Genomic DNA, 25,516 nt, shown 5'->3' on the forward strand with positions numbered 1-25,516 from the left:
CTATAAGAATTTTAAGAAAAAAAAAGAGCAAGAAAACAAAAATTAGAAAAGATGCTGAAGATCAAGAAAACAGACAGAGCAAGAGACTACTGGCATGCAAGACAAAAATAATCATCCCCCTCAATCAGAAAACAATTGTTACTTTACAAAGCGGACAAAACATTTCAAAACCTGGGATACACACGTTACACCAATATAAAACACAATCTTAATGTTTCTGTAAAATTTGCCAGTGCAAACAGCGCTTCATTGACTTTGATGGCAGAAAGGCTAAATTCCAGAACTGATGTGATCCAATCGTAGCTGAAGACTACAAATGAGTATAAAAAGTTCTCAGCTCCTGACAAAATTTATCACAGATACTAAAACATCTTTAAAAGACAGCATTCTCACAGGGTCCAAAACAAGACCTGCTAGGCATTCTCCCCCCTGCCCCCAGTAAAGAGTACGTTTCCATGATTGCAGGTACATCTGGACAGACAGATTGCCAGCTCTCAGTAAGACCAAGTTACTGGAAAAAAAGTTTTGATGATAGAAAGCGTAGCTCTCCTTTGAACCTCATTCACCCACTTGTCAAGAAATCACTGAAACAAGGCTGAACTTACTTCCAAGAAAGAAAAAGTTTATAAATAGGGGCTGTGAAATTTCCGCGAAGGAATATTAAATACCTTTGTCTCACAATTCTGATTCAGGGCCCAGAGAGAAATATTGCAACTTACACAGAAATGCACGGATCCATTCCAAATAACGTCACGCTGAGTGATGCATTATCAGCCTTTTTACTATTAAGTATTTTAGTTGCTTTAACCAGAAGGTGAAAGTTAAATTTTTAGAAGAGGTTTAGAGACTAAAAAATGTTAAGTACATCAATATACTTGTTAGCATTCATACACTATTTTGATACTTAACATATTTTGCAACTATATATAAGCCACAGTTTGAATATTACTCTCCTGTCCCTTTAGTTCCTCAAATGATACAGTAGATGGAAATACTACCTTCATCTCTAAGTGATTGCAACAGAGGATAGACTCATAAAAAAGCCTTAAAAAATAAAAAAAAGCCTTCCAACTTCAAAAATAAAGAATTTACTATCCAGATCAGGGATGTTCCTGATCCAGACACCAGCCAAGCCACTTGAATTCCTACAGGAGCTGGATACTCAGCAGTTATTAAGGAGTTCCAACATGATCGAAAAAAAACAGTCTTGATGTTTTATGAGCTCTTTCCCACCTTCTCAAAACAACAGCAATTATGGAAAGCTTAACACACAAATACAACAATTTAGAGTGACATTAAGAGCTTTGATGGATAACAGCTCTGCAACAATTACTAGAAGAAAACTGCTGCACTTACAGTAAGAACTCAGCGTGTTTCCAGTTGCTGGGTACAATTTCTTCCCCACCTTGCAATCTAGTTTTTTTTTGCACCAAGTTTGCAAACTCCGAAGGCAAAGAAGTAATTTCTTACTGTGAATCTGTATAACCACTAGCACATTAAGTGTTTAACTGGTACGGTTATACATTCGAGCCATATGATATGCAAAATAAATTTTAAGCAAACAAAGCATTCTAGAAGATATTTGAACCCTCAAATTCAGCTGAAGGATTTCACTCGCATTTTTTCCCAGGTGATGTTAGAACAATGACAGCCAATGTACAAGGATTCCTCATCATGGTGAACACCCCGTACTTTCAACAGCTGGAGCCAACCATGTTCTACACCCCTTACTCCAAATCCATAAACACACATACGCGTTTGCTTCACTGAGTTTGCTTCACTAAAGGATGAATAATAACATTGATTTCAACTGAACTACTTGCAAAGTTGGAGATAAGTGTTTTGATGAATCACAAGCTAATGTGCCCAGCACCTTGCAAGAGTGAGCTTAAGGCATTCTTCCTTCCTTCTCCAACCAGTCTGGCTTCAGACTACATTTCTTTGCTGCTAAATTCTTCTCCTCCTTGGTCCTAACATTCTCACGTTTACCGTGAGTACTGGAAGTGCGCACCAGAAAAGGTTTTTAGCTGTCTTAAAAGGAAACATTTTCCAGTTATAGTCTGCTCTGGCAAGAATGTTAGTAATACAGCTCAGGTGGTTTCATTTCACTCAGATTCGGCAAACACTATGGTCAGATAATATTATTTGAAAAAAAACCTGCACACCCTTTCTTCCCAATGGCAGTGAAATTTTAGTATGTAAAATTTAATGTCTTAAGCCCAAGAAATTTAATTTCCAAATACAAGCTTTGTAAGAGACTTTCGTGTAAATATTAGGCCAAATTGAGATGAGGAGAGTCCATGCAAATACTATTTTCTAACATATGCAATGTTACATAACAAAGTTTAAGTCTCTTCTTCTAGGTCACTACATCTTCACACCACACCCCTCCCTGCACTGTACTTGCTGCCAGGGTCTTTAATGCTAACCACTGCACACATTGGTAACTGCATCAGTACAAAATCTGGAAGTAAACAAATGCTTCAAGACTCTGGACTAAATACAGCTACATCTGAAAACATCTCTATTTATTAAAAGTAAAGCAAATGAAAGTATTTCACAGTTTGCCAGTGAAACAGCCATGTTGCTCCATTACGTCTGATGCAACTGGATGGTCTCAGGGGAAGAAAAAAAAAGACAATATTGTTAAAGTTGACTGTGGGCAGATCTGTAGTCAGAGGCATGAGATTACTGGGGCATGTAAAACTCTAGAATAAATTACCTTCTGTAAGCTATTTTTCTTTTTTTCTTATTTTTTAGTAGAGGTATATCATTGGTAATTTCAGGGTACTACAAGGCCTTGAAATCTGCCAAACTCTACAAAAACTGCAAGTATCAGAAATAATAAAGAATAATAACAAAATATAACAAAGAAGTGCCCAGATCTCCCAATATACTGAAAACTTCCATATCACCCAACTCGCAAGAGAAAACAATAAAAGAAAAAATATGCTTCAGCTGACTATCACTCACTTTCCTGGTCATTCCATCTAGGATTTTCTTTTGTTCCCCTACTATCTATGACAAGAGAAACATTCCTGTTCAAAGGTGGTCAACTTTCCATTATCGATACACAGTTTCAATGGTTTGTAATTTTAAGGAAAGCTTAAGATGCAAATTAAAAAGATATGCAAGAGGGAACTAAACATATCAAAACCATATAGTAATCAACAGCCCCCTTTTATTTCCACATTTATCATTATTCACAGAATGCCCAATAAAATCTCTTTGTAAATGAAACCACAGAGATCTTTCTGGAATGGTAAGGCATGTTTCAACAGATTTGTATGCTACTAGAAGTAACCTGTTACCTTTTGGGGCAATTCCTACGAGGAAATGATTTTTTATAACTTCTTCGAAATTAAACTGTTGGAGGTAGGATAAAAGTTAGGCAAAAGAAACCTTTGAATGGGTAGTGAGGGAAGTGCCAAAAAATGAAAGATAAAAAACCAGAATAACTATAGCATGTGTGTTTATATACACGTACACAAGTATCTGCACATATTTATACATTAATATCTACATATATTTACATATAATAAACCATAGAATCATAGAATGGTTTGGGTTGGAAGGGACCTTAAAGATCATCTAGTTCCAACCCCTTGCCACGGGTAGGGACACCTTCCACTAGAGCAGGTTGCTCAAAGCCCCATCCAGCCTGGCCTTGAACACTGCCAGGGAGGGAGCAGCCACAGCTTCTCTGGGCAACCTGGTCCAGTGACTCACCACCCTCACAGTAAAGAATTTCTTCCTTATATCTAATGTAAATCTTCCCTCTCTTAGTTTACAGTCATTCCCCCTTGTCCTATCACTACACACCCTTGTGAAAAGTCCCTCTTCATCCTTTGTGTAGGCCTCCTTAAGGTACTGAAAGGCCGCAATAAGGTCTCCCCGCAGCCTTCTCTTCTTCAGGCTGAACAGCCCCAGCTCTCTCAGCCTTTCCTCACATGAGAGCTCTCTGACCTCTCCAGCCCTCTGACCATTTTTGTGGCCCTCCTCTGGACCCGCCCTAACAGCTCCCTGTCTTTCCTGTGCTAAGGGCTCCCGAGCTGGACGCAAATCCTACATATAGACATTAATATGCTACATTACAAATAGCCTTCCAAATTAACAGCTCCAATGAGATCATATTGAAGACGCAGTGTTTTAGAGACTTATATTTTCAAGTGCCCGACACTTAAAAATTGAGTGACTTCTAATGTATATTCTTCTTTAAACACACAAGGAACGATTAGCAAACAAGCAAATTCCAACATGAACATACCTCGAAAAAATGGTCCAAAAATCCTGCATACTAAGGACACCATAACACATACACATTAGACACTACCAAGTCCATTGACAAGAGTCATAATAAGGCTGACCTGTAAGCAGACTTAGCAATTTCAATCTTCTGTCTCTAGGGAGCACCTTTACATTCAGCATTTTCCACGTAGCACAAAAAGCTTCTGAACAACTGAAATGTGTCACAATTTGACCAACTTTTTATTGTTAAATTTGTTATCCAAAGCCTACAAAACAGCAACAATTCCACTAAATACACCTGAGAAAAGTAACTATCTACAGTTGAACTAGATGTGTCTTCCTATTCGTACAAAGTCAGTGGTACTAAAACCTACAAGATATCAAAATTCTGTCAAAATAAGGTTGAGAATGCTACAGGAATTATATACACATACATCAAATTTGAAACACTGAGAAGAGTGTAATATAAAAATAATCCTCCTCCTCATGTCTCACAATGATTATGTACCTCCAAGCGTTTCAAGATTACCAAAAGAGATTGTTTTAAGTAAACTAATCTCAAATTTAAGGAGGAGCATGACAAAAATGCAACACATTCATAGCTGTCAAGCAAGTTTTTGTCACGGATAGAGATGTTTTAAATATCCTTTCCCCCGTCCACAAAAGCAACATTTCCACGATCGTGGCAGTGAACTAACATGACTGACAGTGACTTCATTAATGGCAGGTTTTCACACGTTATTCCAAGTAAGGAGCGTGCACATGCCACAGAGGGCGATGACCTGTGGATTGGACCACTTCATTGTTACCATTGATGAACGGATTTAAAGCCCTGTTTTCAGGAAATTCAATATACCAAGAGGTTCACAGACATATATGGACATTTCTGAAGACTAAACTCAAGGTTTATAAATAGCAAACTAAGGATAGAAACAAGCAACTGTGCTCTTTATGTAGTGAATCTAGCAATCAGTCATCGCCACACGGAGTAGACTGCCAAGTACTACACAATTTATTGACAGCCAGGATCATTCCTGAATATAATGAAACTAGTTCATCCTCATTGCACTGGATAAACCTTTCATTGGCTGCTACTACAATATCCAGTGGTGCTTTGAGTTTATCTACTTTTACAGCATACCAGTACTTCACACTAACAGTTTACAATGAGTGATACCATCTGAATATATTTACAGTGAAATCTGACATATGTCAAACAACTAAATTCTTTAACATACTATAATGATTTAAATAACACAACTTCAGTGACCAAAGTGTAAGTTTTTCCTCTGTTAATAAGGGCACTTCACCTTACCATTTATTGTCCACCTTGCATTTATACTGACACTACCGCTACAGAATCATCACTTACTTGCATGAGCTGCACTTCATTCAGGAATAAGAAATCTTTCTGAGGTTTACATTTAATTTAGGCATAAGATTTCCACAGAAGCTCATACAGCATTAATCACAAAGATAAAAATAGAAAAACAAGAAGTATGCAGTTTCTCATCTGAAAAGTTATTGTCTTTTCATGGGAAGTGAAAGGAATAACAATCTATGCTGTTACTCTGAAAATATTCTAAACATGAGCGTTCAGCTTTGAGTAAAGTTCTTCTCCAAATCTTGCCATGAGAACAGTGGATCCTAATATCCAATGGCTGAAGATTAATAATCACCATCTTCAGAAGAATTACACAGATTTTTCATTTGTCTAAAGTTACAATGGTGTACTGTGTCTCAAAAGACTGCTAATTGTTATTTTAGAAGCGGTAAGTTTTTTCCCCCTCTGTGGTGGTCTAAAAGGAAGAAAACTACAGGCTATAACTGACGACTTCTGTTGTATGACGCAACTCATTTCTATCATCTGTATCTTCACATGTTGCAACTCTGCCATCAAAGATTAACACCTGAAAACACATATACTAAAATACAGATCACGACAGAACCGCGTGAACAAACTGCAGCTATCAGAAGTCTTTCCCAGTAGGTCTGAGCACACACAGACTACAGAAGACATCTGTCTCTCCGTGGCTTTTCTCTGGCTGATGCTACGTGGAACTGACAGTCCTCAAGACAAGGCCACTTTTTACCCAAATACATCATAGCAAACAGAAGCATGAACTCCTCCATGTTGTATCATAATCATGTACCAAGGCAACACAATAGCAAGCAAACACCTGTCAGAAGGAAGTCATACAAGCTAGAGGCAACACAAAGCATTTTTTGCAAGATGATGACTCCACCTCTTAAGCCAAATCCTCTTTCTAGCTACAAAAGAGGAGCCTGGAATACAAAATTCACAATTCTACAATATCTTATGACACAAAAGAACCTTTTCTTTAATGATACCTAGAAATTATTCCCACCCATATCTCCAATTATTTTTTTTCCTACAACTCCCACAGGCAGGTATTTTTTCTCTTTCCTTTACTCCTCAACATACTCTTCTCTTGCCCAAAGGCAAGGTTGGTCTTTCTTCCTTTGCCTATATTATCTCCCTCATTGATATAACAAGTTGAATTCCGATCAATTATTTTTCATCTATACTCGACCTGAAGCTTGTGCTTCGTGTTTCATCAGAAGAGGCAAGACATGCCTAAGAGCTTCTGACCCAGCGAAGTACGAAGATTTAACCTTAAACCTTTAAATCTTGCCTTGCCCAGATCCTTAAACTGCTATGGCTACAAGATTGCATTAGACGCCTACAGCCATTCAGATCATTTAAAAGTTAGAACTATTCCTGCATGTCTAGCTATTCACACTTCTAATTAAAAAAAAAAAACCCACACCCCAAAGCAACAACAAAAAAATCCAGCCCAAAACCAACTCAGCTTTTCCCTTCCACTTCTTCATGCAAGCAAAACTCACTCCCTGCCCCCAACACTTTCTGTACTGGATTACCGAAATATTTCTTGCCAAATGTTCTGAGCCAGCAGTGTGCCCTGGTTGGCAAGAAAAGGTGTCCTGGGGTGCATTAAGAAAAGGAGTGTGGCCAGCAGGTCGAGGGAGGTTCTCCTCCCCCTCTACACTGCCCTAGTGAGGCCCCATCTGGAGTACTCTGTCCAGTTCTGGGCTCCCCACTTCAAGAAAGATGAGGAACTACTGGAGAGTAGTTCCAGTGGAGGGCTACAAAGATGATGAGGGGACTGGAGCATCTCTCGTACGAGGAGAGGCTGAGGGAGCTGGGCTTGTTTAGCCTGGAGAAGAGAAGGCTGCAAGGGGACCTTATAAATGCCTACAAATATCTGAAGGGTGAGTGTCAAGAGTATGGGCCCAGACTGTTTTCAGTGGTGCCCAGAGACAGGACAAGGGGCAATGGGCACAAACTGAAGCACAGGAAGTTCTGCCTGAACCTGAGGAAGAACTTCACTCTGAGGGTGACGGAGCCCTGGAACAGGCTGCCCAGGCAGGTTGTGGAGTCTCCTTCTCTGGCGATATTCAAAACCTGCCTGGACAAGGTCCTGTGCAGCCTGCTGTAGGCGACCCTGGTTTGGCAGGGGGGTTGGACTAGATGATCCACAGAGGTCCCTTCCAACCCCTACCATTCTGTATTCTCAAAATATCACTTCTGTTCTAATAATCTTGGCTTGTTGGCCTAACTGGTTGAGTTCCTATATCAGCCTCTATCTTTACCTTCAGCTCCAAACAAGAGTTTCTGGGGCTTTTTTTTTTTTTTTTTAACCATTAATTTGTCATTTAATACCGAAAAACAGCTACTGAAACCCACAAGTTTATCTTAACTATTTAAAGTCAAGTCTTACTATTTCTGTGTGTATTAGAAAATACAGTTTTCCGACTACTAACCAGAAAGTCTACCCTGCTTGTCATCTCCTTTTTTCTACTTGCAATTAAAAATAAGCTAGAGCATTTCAACACTTTAGCATTTTTTCTGATTCTTCACAATATGCCCTTACACATCGTATTTTATTCACAGCTCATTTAGACTTAAGAGACACTAAACTGGAGATGAATTACCTCACTATGTATGCAGAACCTCAGTTCAAACTGAGAACATGTAGGCACTAGCGTAACAATACTTACAGCAGCTACAATTAAAAAACATTTGGTAATAACCTTCAGCACATTCATCACCTTGCTTCTTTCCCAGAAATCCACTGACAATCAGTGAGTTATTAACACAAGCTAATTTTAAGTGCCATATGCTAGTTTTTTAAATTCAAATTTAGTAATGATTCCCAGCTTCTTTAGAATTAGGTAATCTAGTTAAAGAAAGCAACCCAATTCATAAATTCTAACATAAGAAAACTAATCCAAAATGCAATAAAAATAGAAACACTATTTTAAGATATGGAGTTTTTTAACAAGATGCTGGAAGTATCATGTGAAGAAGGTATTCTCCCCTATATTTGGACTCCTCTGAAATTTCAGGGATGTTAAGTATGAAAATATCTAAGGAGTGACGGAGACATAAATGTTAACTCTAATTATTTGCTGTTAGCACAGTTCAAAGACTTTGTAACCAACAGCAAGACATTTTTGTTTAGTCAACATACTGTCTGAATATAAGCTTCATAAACATACCAATTGAAGGATGTCCTCGTCTTTTGGCATAACACTAAGCTCCAATATGCTGTCACTGAAAGAAATAGGAAAAAACAAACACCACACATGAACTTCTGGAAAATATTTTAAATTCTTGTTACAAAGATGATCCACTAACTTCCATAGGCCAAAACTATTCAAAAATTCCTACACTCACCTATTACGTCAAATTACACAACAGAAATAAATACTGATTTCCATTAAAGCCTTAGCAAATAACAGTAGAACAGAAATCTGATTGAAGAGTACATCTGTGTTCTCAGCAAAACCAGTGTATTAAGCCAACACGCTGTCTTTATCAGTTTTGTTTCTTGAGTTTTGTTATTCTTGAGTCTTAAGGTACACTAGTTGTTTGGAGCTTCTCAGAAAACAAGGTGGCAAATCTGTGAATACAAGTTAAAACTTCTCTCTTTCTTCTATTTAAAACTAAAGTCTGTTAGCACTCTTTAAAATTGCTGAGGAAATGTCGTAATCACCATATTATGTGAAAAGTGGAGCAACAGCAAGGCAAGCACTGACTTACACCTTTCAGCTCCAATCACCTCCTAGCAAAATCAACTTAAACATATTTAGTCAGTCAGATGACATCTGAAATACGGATGAAAACTGCTTGCTATTTATAAGTACTGAGTTTGTCAGCCTGAATTGCTGAAATGAACAGCAGCAGCAGCATAAAGATCCAGGAGTCTGGATAGTTCAATTAATACAGTTCAAACACAGACAAGATCAGGACACCAAATGTACAATATATTGGTTATCGAGAGTCAAATATTGTGAAACAGCGAAACCCACAGTTAGAATTTACCAGAAAAAAAGTATTTTCACAAGCAAGAGACAAGAATATGCTTATTACATTGGATACAGAACAGCTGAATTTATTATCTCATCCAAGATAGATGAACATTCTGTTCACATTCATGAAATTTACAATGAAGGGCTACAAAAGAGATGGGCTTGTACAGACTACTTTAACTAGTGTCACAGAACAGAAAATGAAGAGATGTTAACTGTTATTTAGAAATCTCGTGTCACAAGAAGAAAGGGTATTTAAACAAACTGACCAATACCAGCACAAGAAAAAAGCACACAACTTAACTGGATGTATCAGACTAGAAATTAGCTTATCTGTACTGGTCAGTACAACACATTTACTGAGAAAAGACAAAACCAGCATAGAGACGGGCCACCAAGTTCAGGGAACACATGCACAGTCTATGAAAGCACTGAGAAGAACCTCAATTTCTTATTTCTGCAGAAATGAAAGATATCATCTCAAACATGTAACATGAGATTTATTATGCTTTCATATATGAATAATGTTTTTGTTTTGTGGTTCCTTTCCATTTGTTAGCAACCGCAGACATAAGGCTGCATTCCAAAATAGCAGAGTAAGGGTATTTGATTTCACAATCTTCTTAAATCATCATTCATTTTGGAAAAAGTGTCCTCCAAGCAGCATAAATTACTTTAGTTTTAAAACCAAAGATCAGCAGTGATAGATTTAAGTTTTTCTTTTTAAGTCTACGCACAGCTAGGAAAAAATAAATCTTCAAAAGTCTTTTAAAGATTTTTCAGAATATTGAATTTTAAGAAACACAGAAGTATTGACTTTTTTATATGCATTTACAATAGCATTTCCGATTTTGACTGAATACATAAACAGCAAAATTATTTAAAATGATTCTTTAAAAGTAGTGCCGTCAGGAGCCGATTTGTGCCTAAACTCCTTTGTATGGATATTAAACTATCTAGCAGTTGTTAAACAAAAGAAGAATATGCAAGAGACACCGTAGCTTCATTTCCAATTAAGTATTCAGATTTCATTTCTACATGCAGGTAGCATGTGTGTGTAAATTATATTAAGCAACTTATGTTTTGACAATCATCAATGCTTACACGCAGGATTAAGACTTTGGAAGTCAAAAATATGATAAATAGCATTGTTCCTCTTCAAATACTTTTCATACAGAAGAAAGTTTCCCACTCATAATTTGACACAGAACAAACTACTCTCTTATACAAATATTTTTGCCCTCTCCCCACCCTTTTTTAACCAAAGAAAGGGATTAAATCCATTTACAAAGTTTAACACCTTTTTCAGTAGCCATCCATAACAGGAAAGGGCTCCATTCAGGAACAATGCTTTATACATGCTTCCAATAACTACTTAACATTCTATCCCAGTCTCCCTGCAGAACCGTCTAGAGACAATTCTGATCTTCCTATTTGATATTTTGTGACGTGCTCACAGAATGTTTTTCAATTCTCATCAGAAACCAAAAGTATTAAGCAATACTTATGGTGTACTGCACTATATAATGTGCATGCAAATTATGAACCTAAAAGTGTTAATAAGAACCACCACAGAGAAAGTGGCAGTTTACACTAAAATATTAGACACAGTAGTGTGAATTCTCAGTTATCTATCATGCAGATGACTTCCATGACACATTTTGAGAGCCAAACTTAAGCTTATTGACTCAGTGTCAAACTAAAGTACTATGATGCACTGTCATCACGAGGACTATCTTTTGATGTGTTATTTTGTATTAATGAAACAAATTCAGTAGCTAAACTTTGTACATCGAGTAATCTCAACACTTTGAAGAATTTGCAAAGAGAAACAAGTGGGACAGACTTCATGGTTCAAATTCCCCACAGTTAAAAAGAAAAAAAAAAACCAAAAAAACACACAGTTGGGAATCAGAATCTGTTTCTTGTTTTATTTAGAACCGTAAACAATTTATGCTGTTTATACTAGTAATCAACACATCTCCAAGCTGATTGTGTGAACAGATAAAAAATAAATTCTTAATAGATCACTAACAACTACTGGTAAAGAACAGGAAACTTAGACTTAAAAACGTGATCTCATGACTAATCTTACAGGACATAGTTATTTCTAGCAACTCTTTTGAGGTGTGTCCTTCATCTTCCAGAGGAAATACCAGCATAAGTTTAGCTGTGCTACCTCCAACCACAGCAAAATAGATAACATTCTAGACACAGCTTGAAATGTTTCTGAGAACAACACAAAACGTGGCTGAAATATCTCCCACCTGTAAGTCCCACTGGAATTTATAGGGATCATTTAATTTAAGGCAGCTAAGTTCTGATGTCTGCAGCATTATATAATGAGGACAAACAGCTACCATTTAACAACTTTCTAGAAAAATAAAGAGCAGCTATGGAAATGGAGACGCAGGAGTAACCTAATTCAAAAACCCGTAAGTTCAAAATGAGCTTCATTGAAAAACAGCTGAATTGTGAGTGTGTGTGGGAACTTGTTCTTTAGAGTGAAGAGAGGATAAAATGTACTGTACCCTTAAAAAACTGTTCTGAAGATGATAAAATTACAAAAGAACAAGCATTTACAGTCAGCAATATGTTTGAAAGGTTAATTAAAAAGAGTAACTAAAAATAAAATGTCTAGAAAACCATCATACAACATACTGAGACTATAAATGAAACTGTCTTTAGCCACGAATAAAGGAGATTTCAACTGACAACAGCCTTTCAGAAAGTTGCTTGCTCAAAGCCTACTAAAGAAACTAAGGTGTGCTGGATGAAGGATTAGCCAAGATACAAAACAGAGCAAGAACTGTATCACTGGGTATTTTAATACGAAGAGTTTAAATACATTCAAAAGTGAACTTGCGCAAGACCAACCTATCAAGAACCATTAAATCAAATGATGCAGATTAAACCTTTGGTTCAGCAAGTTCCTAAACCAGGGATTTCTGGATTTCTGGAAAGTGGACTAGTGTTATCCGACCAAATCTCACTCTATACTTCCAATGTTTTCATAGTCTTCTCCTAAGAATGCATTGCTGGATATTATCAGACAGGATACTGACATAAATAGATGATCAGTGTGACCCAGGGTGGCTATGCAAGAACAGCATGCTAAAGCAAGAAACATACACCACAACATAATTTTACTTGCCATGAAATGGCAGCACAAGAAAGAAAATACTTTGTGCAGAACAAACTGCTCTGAGCTCAAAAATACTGTTTTCAAGGAAAGAATGAGAGAAAGTTCCTTGTTTAGTCATACGAGAAGCACTGCCTGTAAGCTACCAGGAAGATACACCTGATCGGGAGTCTGAGCTCTCTTTATGGGTCAGAATTAGTATTGATCTATTTAAGAGGTTCAGCTAAAGACTTCCTGATGGTTATATTTTCCTGTATAAAACACTCAAGGATAAACCTGATCTTTTCTTATAATCTTTTGTGATGTACACATCTGGCTCAAGACAACAAATTGTTCTCCTCTCTTAACTAACAATAGCATTGTTTCATCTTCTGTGCACTCATGGAATATTTGGGGAACAGATACAGCAGTGTGCTATACAGTTCTTGGTTGCACTAGCTAATCACTGATAATCACCTTGTTCAGGTGTCCCTGGTTTATTCACAGTGGGCAGGGGCTGCATTCTGCTTGGAGGGTTCACTACCTACACACACAGGGCTGAAGGTAAAACTTTTATTCACAAGCAGACCTAGAGTTAAGAATCTCTGCACTGGAAGATGTGATTGGTGTGTCTGTTTTTTGGACTAAGATAAGAGATTTCATTGAATGATGTACCTGTTGGGCATGCAAAGCGTTGTCCCATGTCTTGACTATACACTGTTGTATAATATTACTGTCTGCACAAATATAAAATGAAAAACCAACACATAGCTAGTGTTATCTCCAGTAAAGATTTCTGAAGAAAGATACATTTCATCTTTCCAGCTCTTGTATAGAAAGTACCAATGACACAAAACACCTTTCAGTCTACCTTGCCTGGCATACCTTTGAACACAGAGATCTCTTGTTTCAAAAAAAATGCACCTGGGATGTACATATTTTGAAATAAATTTTGAATAAAGACATCACTTAAATAGGAAGATCAGGATCTTATTTTTCCTACTTCTAACTGTAAGCATAACTAAGTTAATGCATGAAGATTCACTAAAAATAGAATGTGACAAGTGAGATGTATTTAGAAAATGTTTTTCCATGCTGATCATAATACAGCTTTTTTCCACGTAGCGCATTATCATATTGGAAACTTGTTGCTACAGAACAGAAATTGACACCAAGAAAACTATAAAAATGGAAGCAGATATGAGACATGAAAATGAGTACCTAGATTCATGTACAGACATGATTTAACAAGCCCTTGTGAGTTGCAGGAGCAGTAAGAATTGCCATTTCCTCAACTCCTTGCAAGCTTCATAACTTGCTGCAAAATAGAAGAAAGCCAAGATGTATTGCAGATGTTTTGCATGTATGCACTAGCATAAAACTTCTCCTTTACCAGATACACTGATTTCTAGTTATCAGATCTCACACGCAAGGTAGATTTTTCTTTTTAAATTGACATGTGTGGTGTATGTATACCTAATCTGCGTACTTTAAGCTCAGACAACCTTCCTCTGTAGCACTCAGTGTGATTTGGTAACAAGGGACAAGTCCTGACATGGAAAGACTGTGGCAGAATTCCGCACACCTGTTTTCAAACCTTTCTCAGCATTCAGTAAATACAGGAAAACAGAAACAGTAAAACTGAGTGTGTATTACGGAAAATTTAAAAATACAATGACTTTTCAGAACCACCTTAAATGGCCATTTCCTGCTTAGCATAAGAAAAAAAGAACGTGTGGCCCATAATTAAATACTAGTAGCTTACCTGTTCTGTATTAAAGCAATGACTTGAGAATATGTCTTCCCAATAACACTTTCTCCGTTTACTTTTATAATTCTGTCACCTGTAAAGGGAATAGTTATACCTTAAATTATTTTGTCTAGACATTTATTTGATCATTTTTATTTTGTACTTCTGTACCTCACAATATCAAGACCACCAATATGTTAATTTCAAGGTTTGTCTTCTTTAAAAATCGAAAAAGAATAAAATACAAGATGCACAATACAACTACATGTAACGACACATAGGATGCCAAGTTTCTACTCTTTTCTCAGAACATTTTCAGATATGGTATCTTAGTTCAGAACATTGCCAGGTGTAGCTGTACCCTTCTCCTTTGCCAGAAGCAAGTACTGCAATTTTACACTTCTTCAAAATATTCATTCTTTATCAGAAGGAAGGGCTCCAGTTTCCTCCTTCCTCAGAATAATCTGGGTTGTTTCCAAGACATTACTGCCTCTTCAATGCGTCCTGGACAGCATAATGGGTTATTTCTTATCCATATAGACCAATCTTTAGACCTAACATTACTTGTAGCAGATTTCTCCAAATAGTTTGTTGCACCTTCCTCATTAAGAGCTTCACATATTGTCATAAATTAAGTGGCAAATATATCATGTAGAGCTATTTTCAGTTTTTGATGAAAAACTCATCCCATTCCTTCACCAGAGATAGTATCTACCTCATTTCTGATCAGAAGAGCAGAAAGGTATCCGAGATTTACTAATGAGGAGAAAATGGTCTAAAGGATTGCAGGTAGGGAGCTTTACAAAGCTGCTGGAGAAAGAAGAACTGAAAGAAAGGACCCACACGAAGTGAGGCAAAGGGAATGGCTTTTTCCACACTGCTTTAGAAACTGAGAGCACCTTTTGTGTTTCTGGCATGATCAAATCAAAGCAAGGAAAAAGCCGTTGACTCTGAATACTCAGCCTGACTTGGTGGCAATAATGCTCCAAGTGCTCGTGCTCTGCAGAGATGCCCTGCACAGATCCCAGGGATTTCCAGACGTACCAAACCACCTGGATCTGCTGACCGGTTTTAACTTGGTCTGTACACACAACGTAACATCATGCAAATAAATTGGTGCAGTATTTTCAATTTCATGAAAGTTCATATATGCCCTTTTATCAGCTGGTTATCACCCTTTTCCTTGCCTGAGAAAACTCTCAGAGTTTTGTCTCTTGCTTCCTAAGGGATGACAGAAAGGTTGGTGGCAACACGTAATGGCTGCTAACAATCCACATGACAGATAAGCATCTGTGACGGATGGCAAGCCCTATCCCACTGTTGCATACGCACAGACACCTCACGTAACTAGGCTAAGAAACTGGACTTTCAGGAAAACAAAGTTAACTTTAAAATGCTCCGTATCACACCAAAATAAATCCTTCCAAAAAGCTGCAGGAAAAAGAAATGCTATAGATTTTGCCAAAAAACATATTCTTATTTACAAGCTCTGAACCCTGTCCTGCTAAGTCATATGGCAATACTTCTTCAGAACACACCAGGTCTTTCTCCAGAACTTAAAAGTGATTTTTTTTTTCTGGACTGTTTCAGAACTCACTCACAGATGTAGATCTTTACTCAGTATTCCCACTAAAAACTATAATTAGCAGTATCCTTAAAGTAGGTCATATCTTATTATCTATTCTTGTGTCGTTTTTATTTTTCAAAGAAACACAGCAGTGAAATAAGTCTACTTGAAACATGAATACAATGAACTTGCCAAAATACTCAGGTGGGACACGCTGCAGAACTGGTTACATGAAAGAAGTGGGCACAGGTAACTGCAAAATGCAACTTTGCTCAGTTTTGGGTATGTATAAAAGGGGAAGGTCAGTGCCTGTAGTGCAAAACAGGGTATAGAGGCATGAAGGCTTTTTCTAATATCTGTTAATCTGGTGGCCCATGAAATACCTCTGGTCAAACTAAAAATTGATCTGAACGCACTTAAACCATCTCCCTTTCCATACACATTTTAGTTATTTATATTCTTGCATATACATAAATGACAGCATGAAGATCAAGACATGGGAAATGTAGATCTGTTTTGGCTGTCTGTATTTCAGTATTTCTAAAATACTTATGTTAGGAAATCACAGATATGTTCTTTTTTAATGAAATGCCTTAGAGTTTTAATATGAAAAGTATTATCTTTCTAACTCTAACAAAGATATTTTTACAGGAGTATTCAAAAATACTCAAGATTAATTATCTTACATTTAAGATATTGTAACCTATTCCTAAAATTTGCAAGAGTATTCCAAGCTTTCTGGTGAGTAGCAGCCATGTAGGCTCCTGAAACAGAGATCATTGATTCTGGGTGACAAAGCTTGAGTTGAGATTGTCAGTATTACAAAGGACCCTGCAGCAGGGAAATAAAAATTGGCAAACATACATAGCTACTTAAATTCATATTAGATTTTTCGAGTATTTTCTTTCCATTAATGTGACCATGAAACAAAGCCAAGCTGAATTTAAAAATTAAAAAAAAGACAATACAGTTGATGCCACAAAATAGGAAACGCGTATACTGTCTGTATCAGAGGTTAAGCAATCTACCTTGCTGATCATTCCCTGAGTGTTCTATAATACAATTTCAAGACAGAGATATAGTAATATATTTCACCCTAAAGTTTTAAACAAGAAATAGTGGCATGACCTAATTAGATATAACTGCTATCAGCAGTGTGTTCAAGAAGAATATTCTGGTAATTTAAAAATATATTTTCTCATTTATTTTCTGTTCTTTATTCTGGGCCCCTAAAAATCTCTTCTACGCCTAAAAATAAAGCATTCTCTACAGACTTCATCTCTTTCAATTTGGCAAACACTGAACAGACTAGAAATTAACATGGCTCCTCCATACAACTTCAACATATGCTCCACTTTAACAAGCCAAAACATTTCTTTATATAATAGCATTAAAATAATGCCAAAGTAGCCCTTCCCTGAATAACTAGTTAAGGGGGAGTTGAAAAACAAAAAATGCCTTATGTTGTACAAGCAGGATCTAGTACTCTGTTTTTAAATCATGATCATCCTAGAATCTTTGCATTTCTCTAGGAAAAAAACATAAAATTATTCTATTCCAGTCAACTGCATGTACATAATTATTTTCAAAAGAAAATATCAACATCCCTTTACCAACACAAACATAATCCTTTGATAGAACCTATGGTTTGCTGTACTTCTAAGAACAGAAACCTGTGTTTGTAGTGGTATCCATCTACGTGACTTACTGTCTTACCACTTGTAAGAATTCCCATTCTAACAGCTTTTTTTTCCTCCTTCGACACTTCAGTAAAAGCATAACAAAGTACCTGGCACTTCACAAAAAAACATGCTTTCTCTTCCCCAGTTTGATTACATCAAACCACTGAACAAAATTTTATAAGAAGAGATAGAGTTGGATTGTTCCCATTTAATTTAAAGGAGATGGAGTAATTTAAATTGAACGACAAAAAATTGAATGTTTTGAGGTTATCGATTTGCCACACAGCACATGAAATAGGAGCTTACAGGTGTCATTTTCCTCCCTTTTCTCTTTCTCCTCACACATCTTCTCATACACTTGTTCTTACTTTTTTAAAGACAATAATAATACAAGAAGACTAAGACTTTAATGCCTTAATATATTTTATATAGCACCTCCTGAGAGAACACATCAGTACTTTTGAGATTAAAAACACTGGAGGACAATTTAAAAGAGAGGTTGCAAACTTCTGAAGGAAATAACAAGGTTCAAGTGGAAGACAGACCTATATACAGAAGCTTAAATCGTATGTATTTTACATCATGTACACAAACATGCTACTGGTGAAGAACAGTACCTGTGCACAGGCCAGCTTCAAAAGCAGGTCCGCCCTCTTTAACTTGTTTAACGAATATGGTATCCATTGGTTCCAGTCTATTTCTTTGTTTTCCTGAGGAAGAAAGAATATTTATTAAAAGCATTTAATTATACTACATTACAATGTTCTTACTTTAAGAATTAATTTGAAAAGTAATCTTGCCATGTTCATTATTACATTAAATACTCAAGTTCAAACTGGGGTGAGCGAAGGAAGAGAGACTAGGAGTCCTAAAGACAGCCTTTCTATTGGTTATAGTAAATATATCTTAGGTGTCTAGGGAAAAAAGAAAGGGGAGGGGAGAGAGGGAGAGGGAGGGAGGGTGATGTATCTCAAACTTAAACTTGCAAATATGTCCCAGTAAGTGGTATTTTTCAGGTTCACTTCATCTCATTGCTACTTCGTCCTCATGCTGATGCCTACACCTTTCAGTAAGAATTACCCCTTTTTCTTCTAGATTGCTATTTGGCAAATACAAAGCCAGACAAAATGAGTAACAATTAGTAGTCCAAATTGAAGAATAAAATTTTTAAATCTTTCCTCAGCAGAAAAAAACATAACATTGATTTATAGTCCTCGTGGAACTGTAATATTGATTTTTCTAACAGTGTTTTTTCCACATGCTCCAAGATGAAGTCCAAAATTTTCTTAAAGACTTCTCAAAATACAAAAAGCAATGTATAATTCAAAGTAAATTACAATGTCTGCATGTGCCATACGTATCCATATATACACAATGTAAATGTAGAAGTTAATCTACAGTAGTTAGAAACCATAATACTTATTTCTTCTTGCCTTCTCGGTACACACTTCATTTCTATGCTTCCAGAAACACAGGCACCTTGTACTTTTACATGCATGCCACCATATCCAAGTAATTCTTGGCTGAACTAGCCACTGCTTCCAAATATCAAGATGCAGCGGAGGAGGGTGGGAGGGTATTGCAGTAAAAAACAAAACACAGAAAAACAAACCACAAAACAAAACCCCTCACGCAAACAAAACCACAGACAAAAACCCTCCATAGCTGTAATGCTGACTAAAATGCAGTGATGCTGTCCTGAGCTACATCTGTATGTAGCTCGAATAAGTTTACAGCTTCTACACAGCTTCACTGGTGTAATTTTTACGCTAATGAGCTAAAAAAAAAAAAAAAAAATCAAACCAACAGAAAACAAAACGAAACCAACCCACCCAAACAAAAAACCCCACCCAGAAATAAATTTGAAACTTCATTTCCAGTCTGCCAGAAGACTGCACTAGCTTAATTTGTTCTACAGTGTTACTGGTGTCTCCTGACCTCCCTGTCCCACACCATGCAAAACGCGAGCACCCACAGAACCAGCGGCAGAATCTCAGAGGTGACAGGGGGACAGGCTTTTCTGGAGCCAGTGCTGGTTTGAACAGTCTCAGTCCCTCCCAACTCCTACCACCAGTTACTACCCCCGGACCACGCTCTCAGCTGGGGACCCATCACCCTTTGGAGGCTACACGATGAGCCAGCCTGGGGAACTGGCATGGATTGAAAATAAACTGGGTCTGGGTTCCCGTTTACCAGGAAACCCTGGCATAGTGGAGAGGGTGGTAAAAACTGCAGAAAAAGCAGACACAGCAGGAGACAATAAAGGGATTGCTTAAAACTGGCACTGCTGATAAAAGAAATGCTCCTTGCAACTGCAATATTAGGTTCTAATCGCTTCTTCAGTGACTAATCTTTGACCTGGGCAGAAATGGCACTGCTTCTGTAAGTACTTTTGCCACAGCTGTAAGTATCCCACCTGACCATGTCTACCAAGCCACAGCATTATTTACTGAATATAAGCTGCTGCCCTTACCCCTTTTTTGGTTCAGTTTCCATATGTGAAAAGCTTGTTTGAAGAATTTTAATAAATCGCACAAAACCAAACTTCCCTCTGACTCTCGATCACATTTTTCAAATACAAGTTTTAGCCTAATGCCCTCATTCTGCAGACCCTGAGTGTCCTGCCATTTTACCACAGAACAGTTAAACAAAATGGCTTACTCATACAGCTCTAAATGGCCTTCTCAAAATAACTCTATATTGTTAGAGAATAAGCAGAAAGTTGATTTGATAGAATCAGATAACTACTATACACAAAGCAACTGAATTATAAAACACGAAATGCCAGCTGGCAGCTCAGTCTCCAAATACTTTATAATTTGATTAGCAGGACATGGCTACAAGACATACAAAATGCTCTTTGTGAACCAAAGCTAATATCTGTCATTTTTAATCTGCTGATTTAAATAGACACTGAGCACATGATGGGTCTCATCCTTTAAGAGGCAGTAACATTTCAGCAAGTTTAGACAACCTCCAAGAATAATTTACCTAGATGCCATGAACAGAAGATTGCTTCAACCACTTAGAAGAGTGAAGTTAAAGTACAAGCTTCTACACGACCACCAAACATCCTTCCCAGTGGTGCCACTTGATCTTTTACTGGAGATATTTACAATCCCAAAAGTGACAGGAAAAACCTGGACTTGTGCAAGGCATTCGACACTGTCCCGCATGATGTCCTTGTCTCTAAATTGGAAGGACATGGATTTGACAGACGGACCCCTCGTTGGATAAGACCCTGGCTTGATGGACACACTGAAAGAGTTGCAGTCAATGGCTCCATGTCCAGGCGGAGACCAGTGACGAGTGGTGTGCCTCAGGGGTCGGTACTGGGGTCGGTGCTGTTTAATATCTTTGTCAGCGACATGGACAGTGGGACTGAGTGCACCCTCAGCAAGTCTGTCGACGACACCAAGCTGTGTGGTGTGGTTGACACGCTGGATGGAAGGGATGCCATTCAGAGGGACCTTGACAGGCTGGAGAGGTGGGCCTGCGTGAACCACATGAAGTTCAACAAGGCCAAGTGCAAGGTCCTGCACGTGGGCTGGGGCAATCCCAAGCACAAGTACAGGCTGGGCGGAGAGTGGCACGAAAGCAGCCCTGAGGAGAAGGACTTCGGGGTACTGGTGGATGAGAAGCTCAACATGAGCCAGCAGTGTGTGCTTACAGCCCAGAAAGCCAACCATATCCTGGGCTGCATCAAGGGAAGCGTGGCTAGCAGGTCGAGGGAGGTGATTCTGCCCCTTCACTCTGCTCTCATGAGATCCCACCTGGAGTACTGCATCCAGCTCTGGAGACCCCAACTTAAGAAGAACATGGATGTGTTGGAGCAGGTCCAGAGGACGGCCACAAAGATGATCAGAGGGCTGCAGAATCTCTCCTACGAGGACAGGCTAAGAGAGCTGGGGCTGTTCAGCCTGGAGAAGAGAAGGCTCAGGGGTGACCTTATAGCAGCCTTCCAGTACCTGAAGGGGGCCTACAGGAAGGATGGAGAGGGACTTTTCACAAGGGTGTGTAGTGATAGGACAAGGGGGAACAGCTGTAAACTAAAAGAGGGCAGATTTAGATTAGATATAAGGAAGAAATTCTTCACCATGAGGGTGGTGGAACACTGGAACAGGTTGCCCAGAGACCCTGCAGATGCCCCCTCCCTGGCAGTATTCAAGGCCAGGTTGGATAGAGCTCTGAGCAACCTGGTCTAGTGGAACATGTCCCTGCTCATGGCAGGGGGGCTGGAACCAGATCATCTTTAAGGTCCCTTCCAACCCTTACCATTCTATGATTCTATGATTCTAAAATAAAAATAACGGTGCTCCTATGGCACATTTAATTCATAACACAATATCTGATACTTCTAGCCCAACACCAAGGGCCTACCACAGCTTCCTTTACAAAATGCTCATTAAAAAGGTTAGTGACCTACTGGTAGCTTGCTTAACGCCCAAATGCTACTTTATGCCTTGTCCATACCTGAGCACACAAAGCAAGAGGTCAAGCAGATTAAGGCTACTCCCCATTCAATATCCAACACAGAGTATCTTTAATACACTTTCCACTCTGAGTTAGAGGCAAAAACTCTAATTTATGGAGACCAGAGACTGAAGGCTTCCCGGAACATCTTGTTTTTGAGCGATCTGTCAGCTATATCAAGAGGTCTTTCAACACTACAGGCACTCACTTCAGGTTTTCACAGCTATTTTATGGACCAATTCACAAAGCTGATTACGCATTAAACTTCGTTCTTTGTCCTGCATGCAGAAGGAGCCTATATTGAAACTAAAAAAGTGAAACACCACCCTAAAGATCAATTTAGGGGCATAAAATTAGAATGAAAGGTTTGAAGTGTTGTTTACATTTTCAGGTTCATTTTACAGCTCAGTAATATCCAAATACAAGTAAAATGAGAAGAAAATCTAGGAGTCCCAAGCTTTAGTAAATGAATACATGCTCTTCATTTCTCCTTGGTCTTTTACATACCTGGATATAACCCAAAACTTCTTTCCATCAGTAACATATAAATGAACTTCCTTTACATAGCCTCAAAGTGCATGTTTATATTTTTAGTTTAAAACTCAAGCAAAGCTAAACAGTATCTTCTGACAGTAGAAGCTAACGATGCTTTCCTCAGACCAACTGAGGGGGAATAAATCTTGTAGATGTGCAGTCAATCATTACAGAAATAAATTTCAAGTAAAATGGGTAATTTTATAACTTAACTCACATCTCAAAATTTAACAATCACGACACTTCAATTTAATTGTGCCAAAATCTCCACTGGGTTGTGTCTGCACCCAGTCACCAGGCAAAAGCAAGATGCTGTCCAATATGCAGGTCTGAACTTCCCTCCTTGCAAAGTCCACCAACTAGAGCACATTATCACAGGGGAAGTTTTACACTCAGTTCTCCAGCTCTGCACTAAATAGCGTCAGACGAGTTTCACATTTTTCCTCTTTCATATCGAAAGAACAAATTTTTTGGAGCATGCCAGCAATTCCTTACAAGGTGACACAGTAAAGAACAGTACAGCAGCTCACATTACTAGTCTGTCAGACATGGAGCCTTACTGTCAGGCACAAGTACAAATGGGGAGAGGAGTGGCTGGAGATCAGCCCTGCAGCAAGGGACCTGCGGGTGCTGGTTGGCAGCGGGCTCAGCAGGAGCCAGCAGCGTGCCCTGGCAGCCCAGACCGCAAACGGCAGCCTGGGGTGCATCGAACACAGCACAGCCAGCCGGTCTGAAGAGGTGACCGTCCCGCTGTCTCCAGCGATGGTGTGGCCTCACCTGGAATACCTTGTGCAACTCTGGGCCCCACAATTTAACTGAATGCATCCAGAGGAGGGCAACAGAGCTGGTGGAAGGGCTGGAAGGCATGTCCTGTGAGGAGCAGCTGAGGGCTCTGGGTCTGTCTAGTTTGGAGAACAGGGGGCTGAAGGGTGACCTCATTGCTCTCATCAGCTTACAGATGAAGGGAAACAAGAGATGGAGGTGCTGATCCCTTCTCCCTGGGATCCTGTGATGGGATGCGTGGGAATGGTTCCAAGCTGTGCCAGGAGAGGTTTAGACTGGACCACTACCTGAAAGAAGGTTGTAGAGAGATGGGTGCTGGTCTCTTTTCCCAAGTAACAAGTGATAGGGCGAGAGCAAATGGCCTCAAGTTGTGCCAGGGGAGGTTTAGAATGGATAGTAGGAAAAAATTCTTCACAGAAAGAGTTGTTAAGCATCGGAACAGGCTACCCAGAAAATTGGTTGAGTCACCATCCCTGGAGGTATTTAAAAGATGTGCAGATGTGGTGCTCAGGGACATGATTTAGTGGTGGACTTGGCAGCGCTGGACTCGATTTTAAAGGTCTTTTCCAACCTAAATGGTTCCATGATTAGGAAGCATTTCTTCACTATGGGAGCAGTCAAACACTGGAACAGGCTTCCTAGAGAAGAGGTCAATGCCCCAAGCTTGTCAGTGTTGAAGAGGCATTTGGACAATGCCCTCAACAACATGCTTCACCTTTTGGTCAGCCCTGGATTGGTCAGACAGTTGGACTAGATGATCACTGTAGGTCCTTTCCAACTGAAATATTCTATTCTATTTGCCAGAGCAAGCACAGCAATGGAGATAGTTTTCTCCAGCACCGCTTACCACATGTTAAGAGCGCAAATTTTTAATACAAACTATTTCTGTTTTTAATAGGTATAGGTATTTTTCAGTTTGTGTCCAAATATTGCTACGATGCTCTCCTGGGAGACTTCTGCCTGTGTGATACTTCTAAATAAAATTAAGTAAAATTTTGAAACAGGGCTACTCCAGAAAACAGGAAGAACGCTGATGGTATACCATCCTCGAAACACATGAAAGAAATACTTCTAAGTTAATACAGGCTGCTCAGTAGAACAGAAATTCTCAAGAAAACATTAGAAGCTGACACAAGTTTCCAGTCAGTGACCAAGAAATCCCTTGAAAAAGATCTACATCTTCTGATAAAGTGCACCTGTTAAAAAAGCATCTTAACAGCCTTGCTTAAGGTCACAGCCTGGAGCAGTAAAAGTAGGAAATAATAGAAATCTTTCAAATAATAACTACAAAATATTTAGGGTAAATCTGCTGTGGCCCTTCCAGCAGATAGCAGGGTGCTGCAGTCCCCCATAATGGCCAGGACCTGCACATGTGAGGTTTCCACCAGTTGTGTGAAGAAAGCCTTATCTACTACTTCCCTGATCAGGCAGACACCCACCAAAACATGGGTTTGCCTGCAAATCCTGACCACAAACTCTAAGCCACAGCTCCCCACCCACTCCAAGCCAGAGCTCCATGCACCCCTGCTGCTGTCTTACAATTTGATCTCCATGCTCTCCCAACCTGTCCTTCACAAAGTGCCTGAACACATCCATTGCAGCACTCTAGCCCACTCCAGAGAGCTATCCCACATCTCTGTGACCCCAACGGGATCATAAACTTGCAACTGCACGCAGACCTCCAGTTCCTCCTGCTTGTTCCCCATGTTGCGTGCATGAGTGCACAGGGCCTTCAGAGAGGCCTTCAAAAAAAGGCATGATATCTCTCCCCATCATCCTGTCCTGTAGGCATTCCCTTAGTTATGTGCATACACTTCAGGTGGTTGTCTTCTGTGCCAGCTGTTGGCCATAAGGTGTCTCCCCATCCACAGCATCCTAACTCTTTCCCTTGACAACCTGATACAATCCACCAATTCCTCACTTGTTTCTTAGCCATCTGTGTCATTCTTAATTTAGAGCTCTCCTGGAAAACATTTGCATTACCTTTTATTCTAGATGTT

At 38.9% G+C, this 25,516-nt stretch overlaps 1 protein-coding gene across 2 annotated transcripts in view; it reads right to left on the minus strand.

Moving 5' to 3' along the window:
- ARHGAP21 (Rho GTPase activating protein 21) overlaps positions 1-25,516 on the minus strand; it is a 122,839-nt gene that overhangs the window by 33,433 nt on the left and 63,890 nt on the right. For both annotated transcript variants that reach the window (XM_075419539.1, XM_075419540.1), the window contains 3 exons: positions 18,344-18,436; positions 14,493-14,571; positions 8,794-8,848 (listed from right to left, as the gene is read on the minus strand). In XM_075419539.1, the coding sequence (XP_075275654.1) occupies positions 8,794-8,848; positions 14,493-14,571; positions 18,344-18,436 (227 nt within the window). The remainder of the gene's footprint in view (positions 1-8,793; positions 8,849-14,492; positions 14,572-18,343; positions 18,437-25,516) is intronic.

This window comes from Opisthocomus hoazin, chromosome 4 (assembly GCF_030867145.1).
Source record: "Opisthocomus hoazin isolate bOpiHoa1 chromosome 4, bOpiHoa1.hap1, whole genome shotgun sequence".
Lineage (NCBI taxonomy): Eukaryota > Metazoa > Chordata > Aves > Opisthocomiformes > Opisthocomidae > Opisthocomus > Opisthocomus hoazin.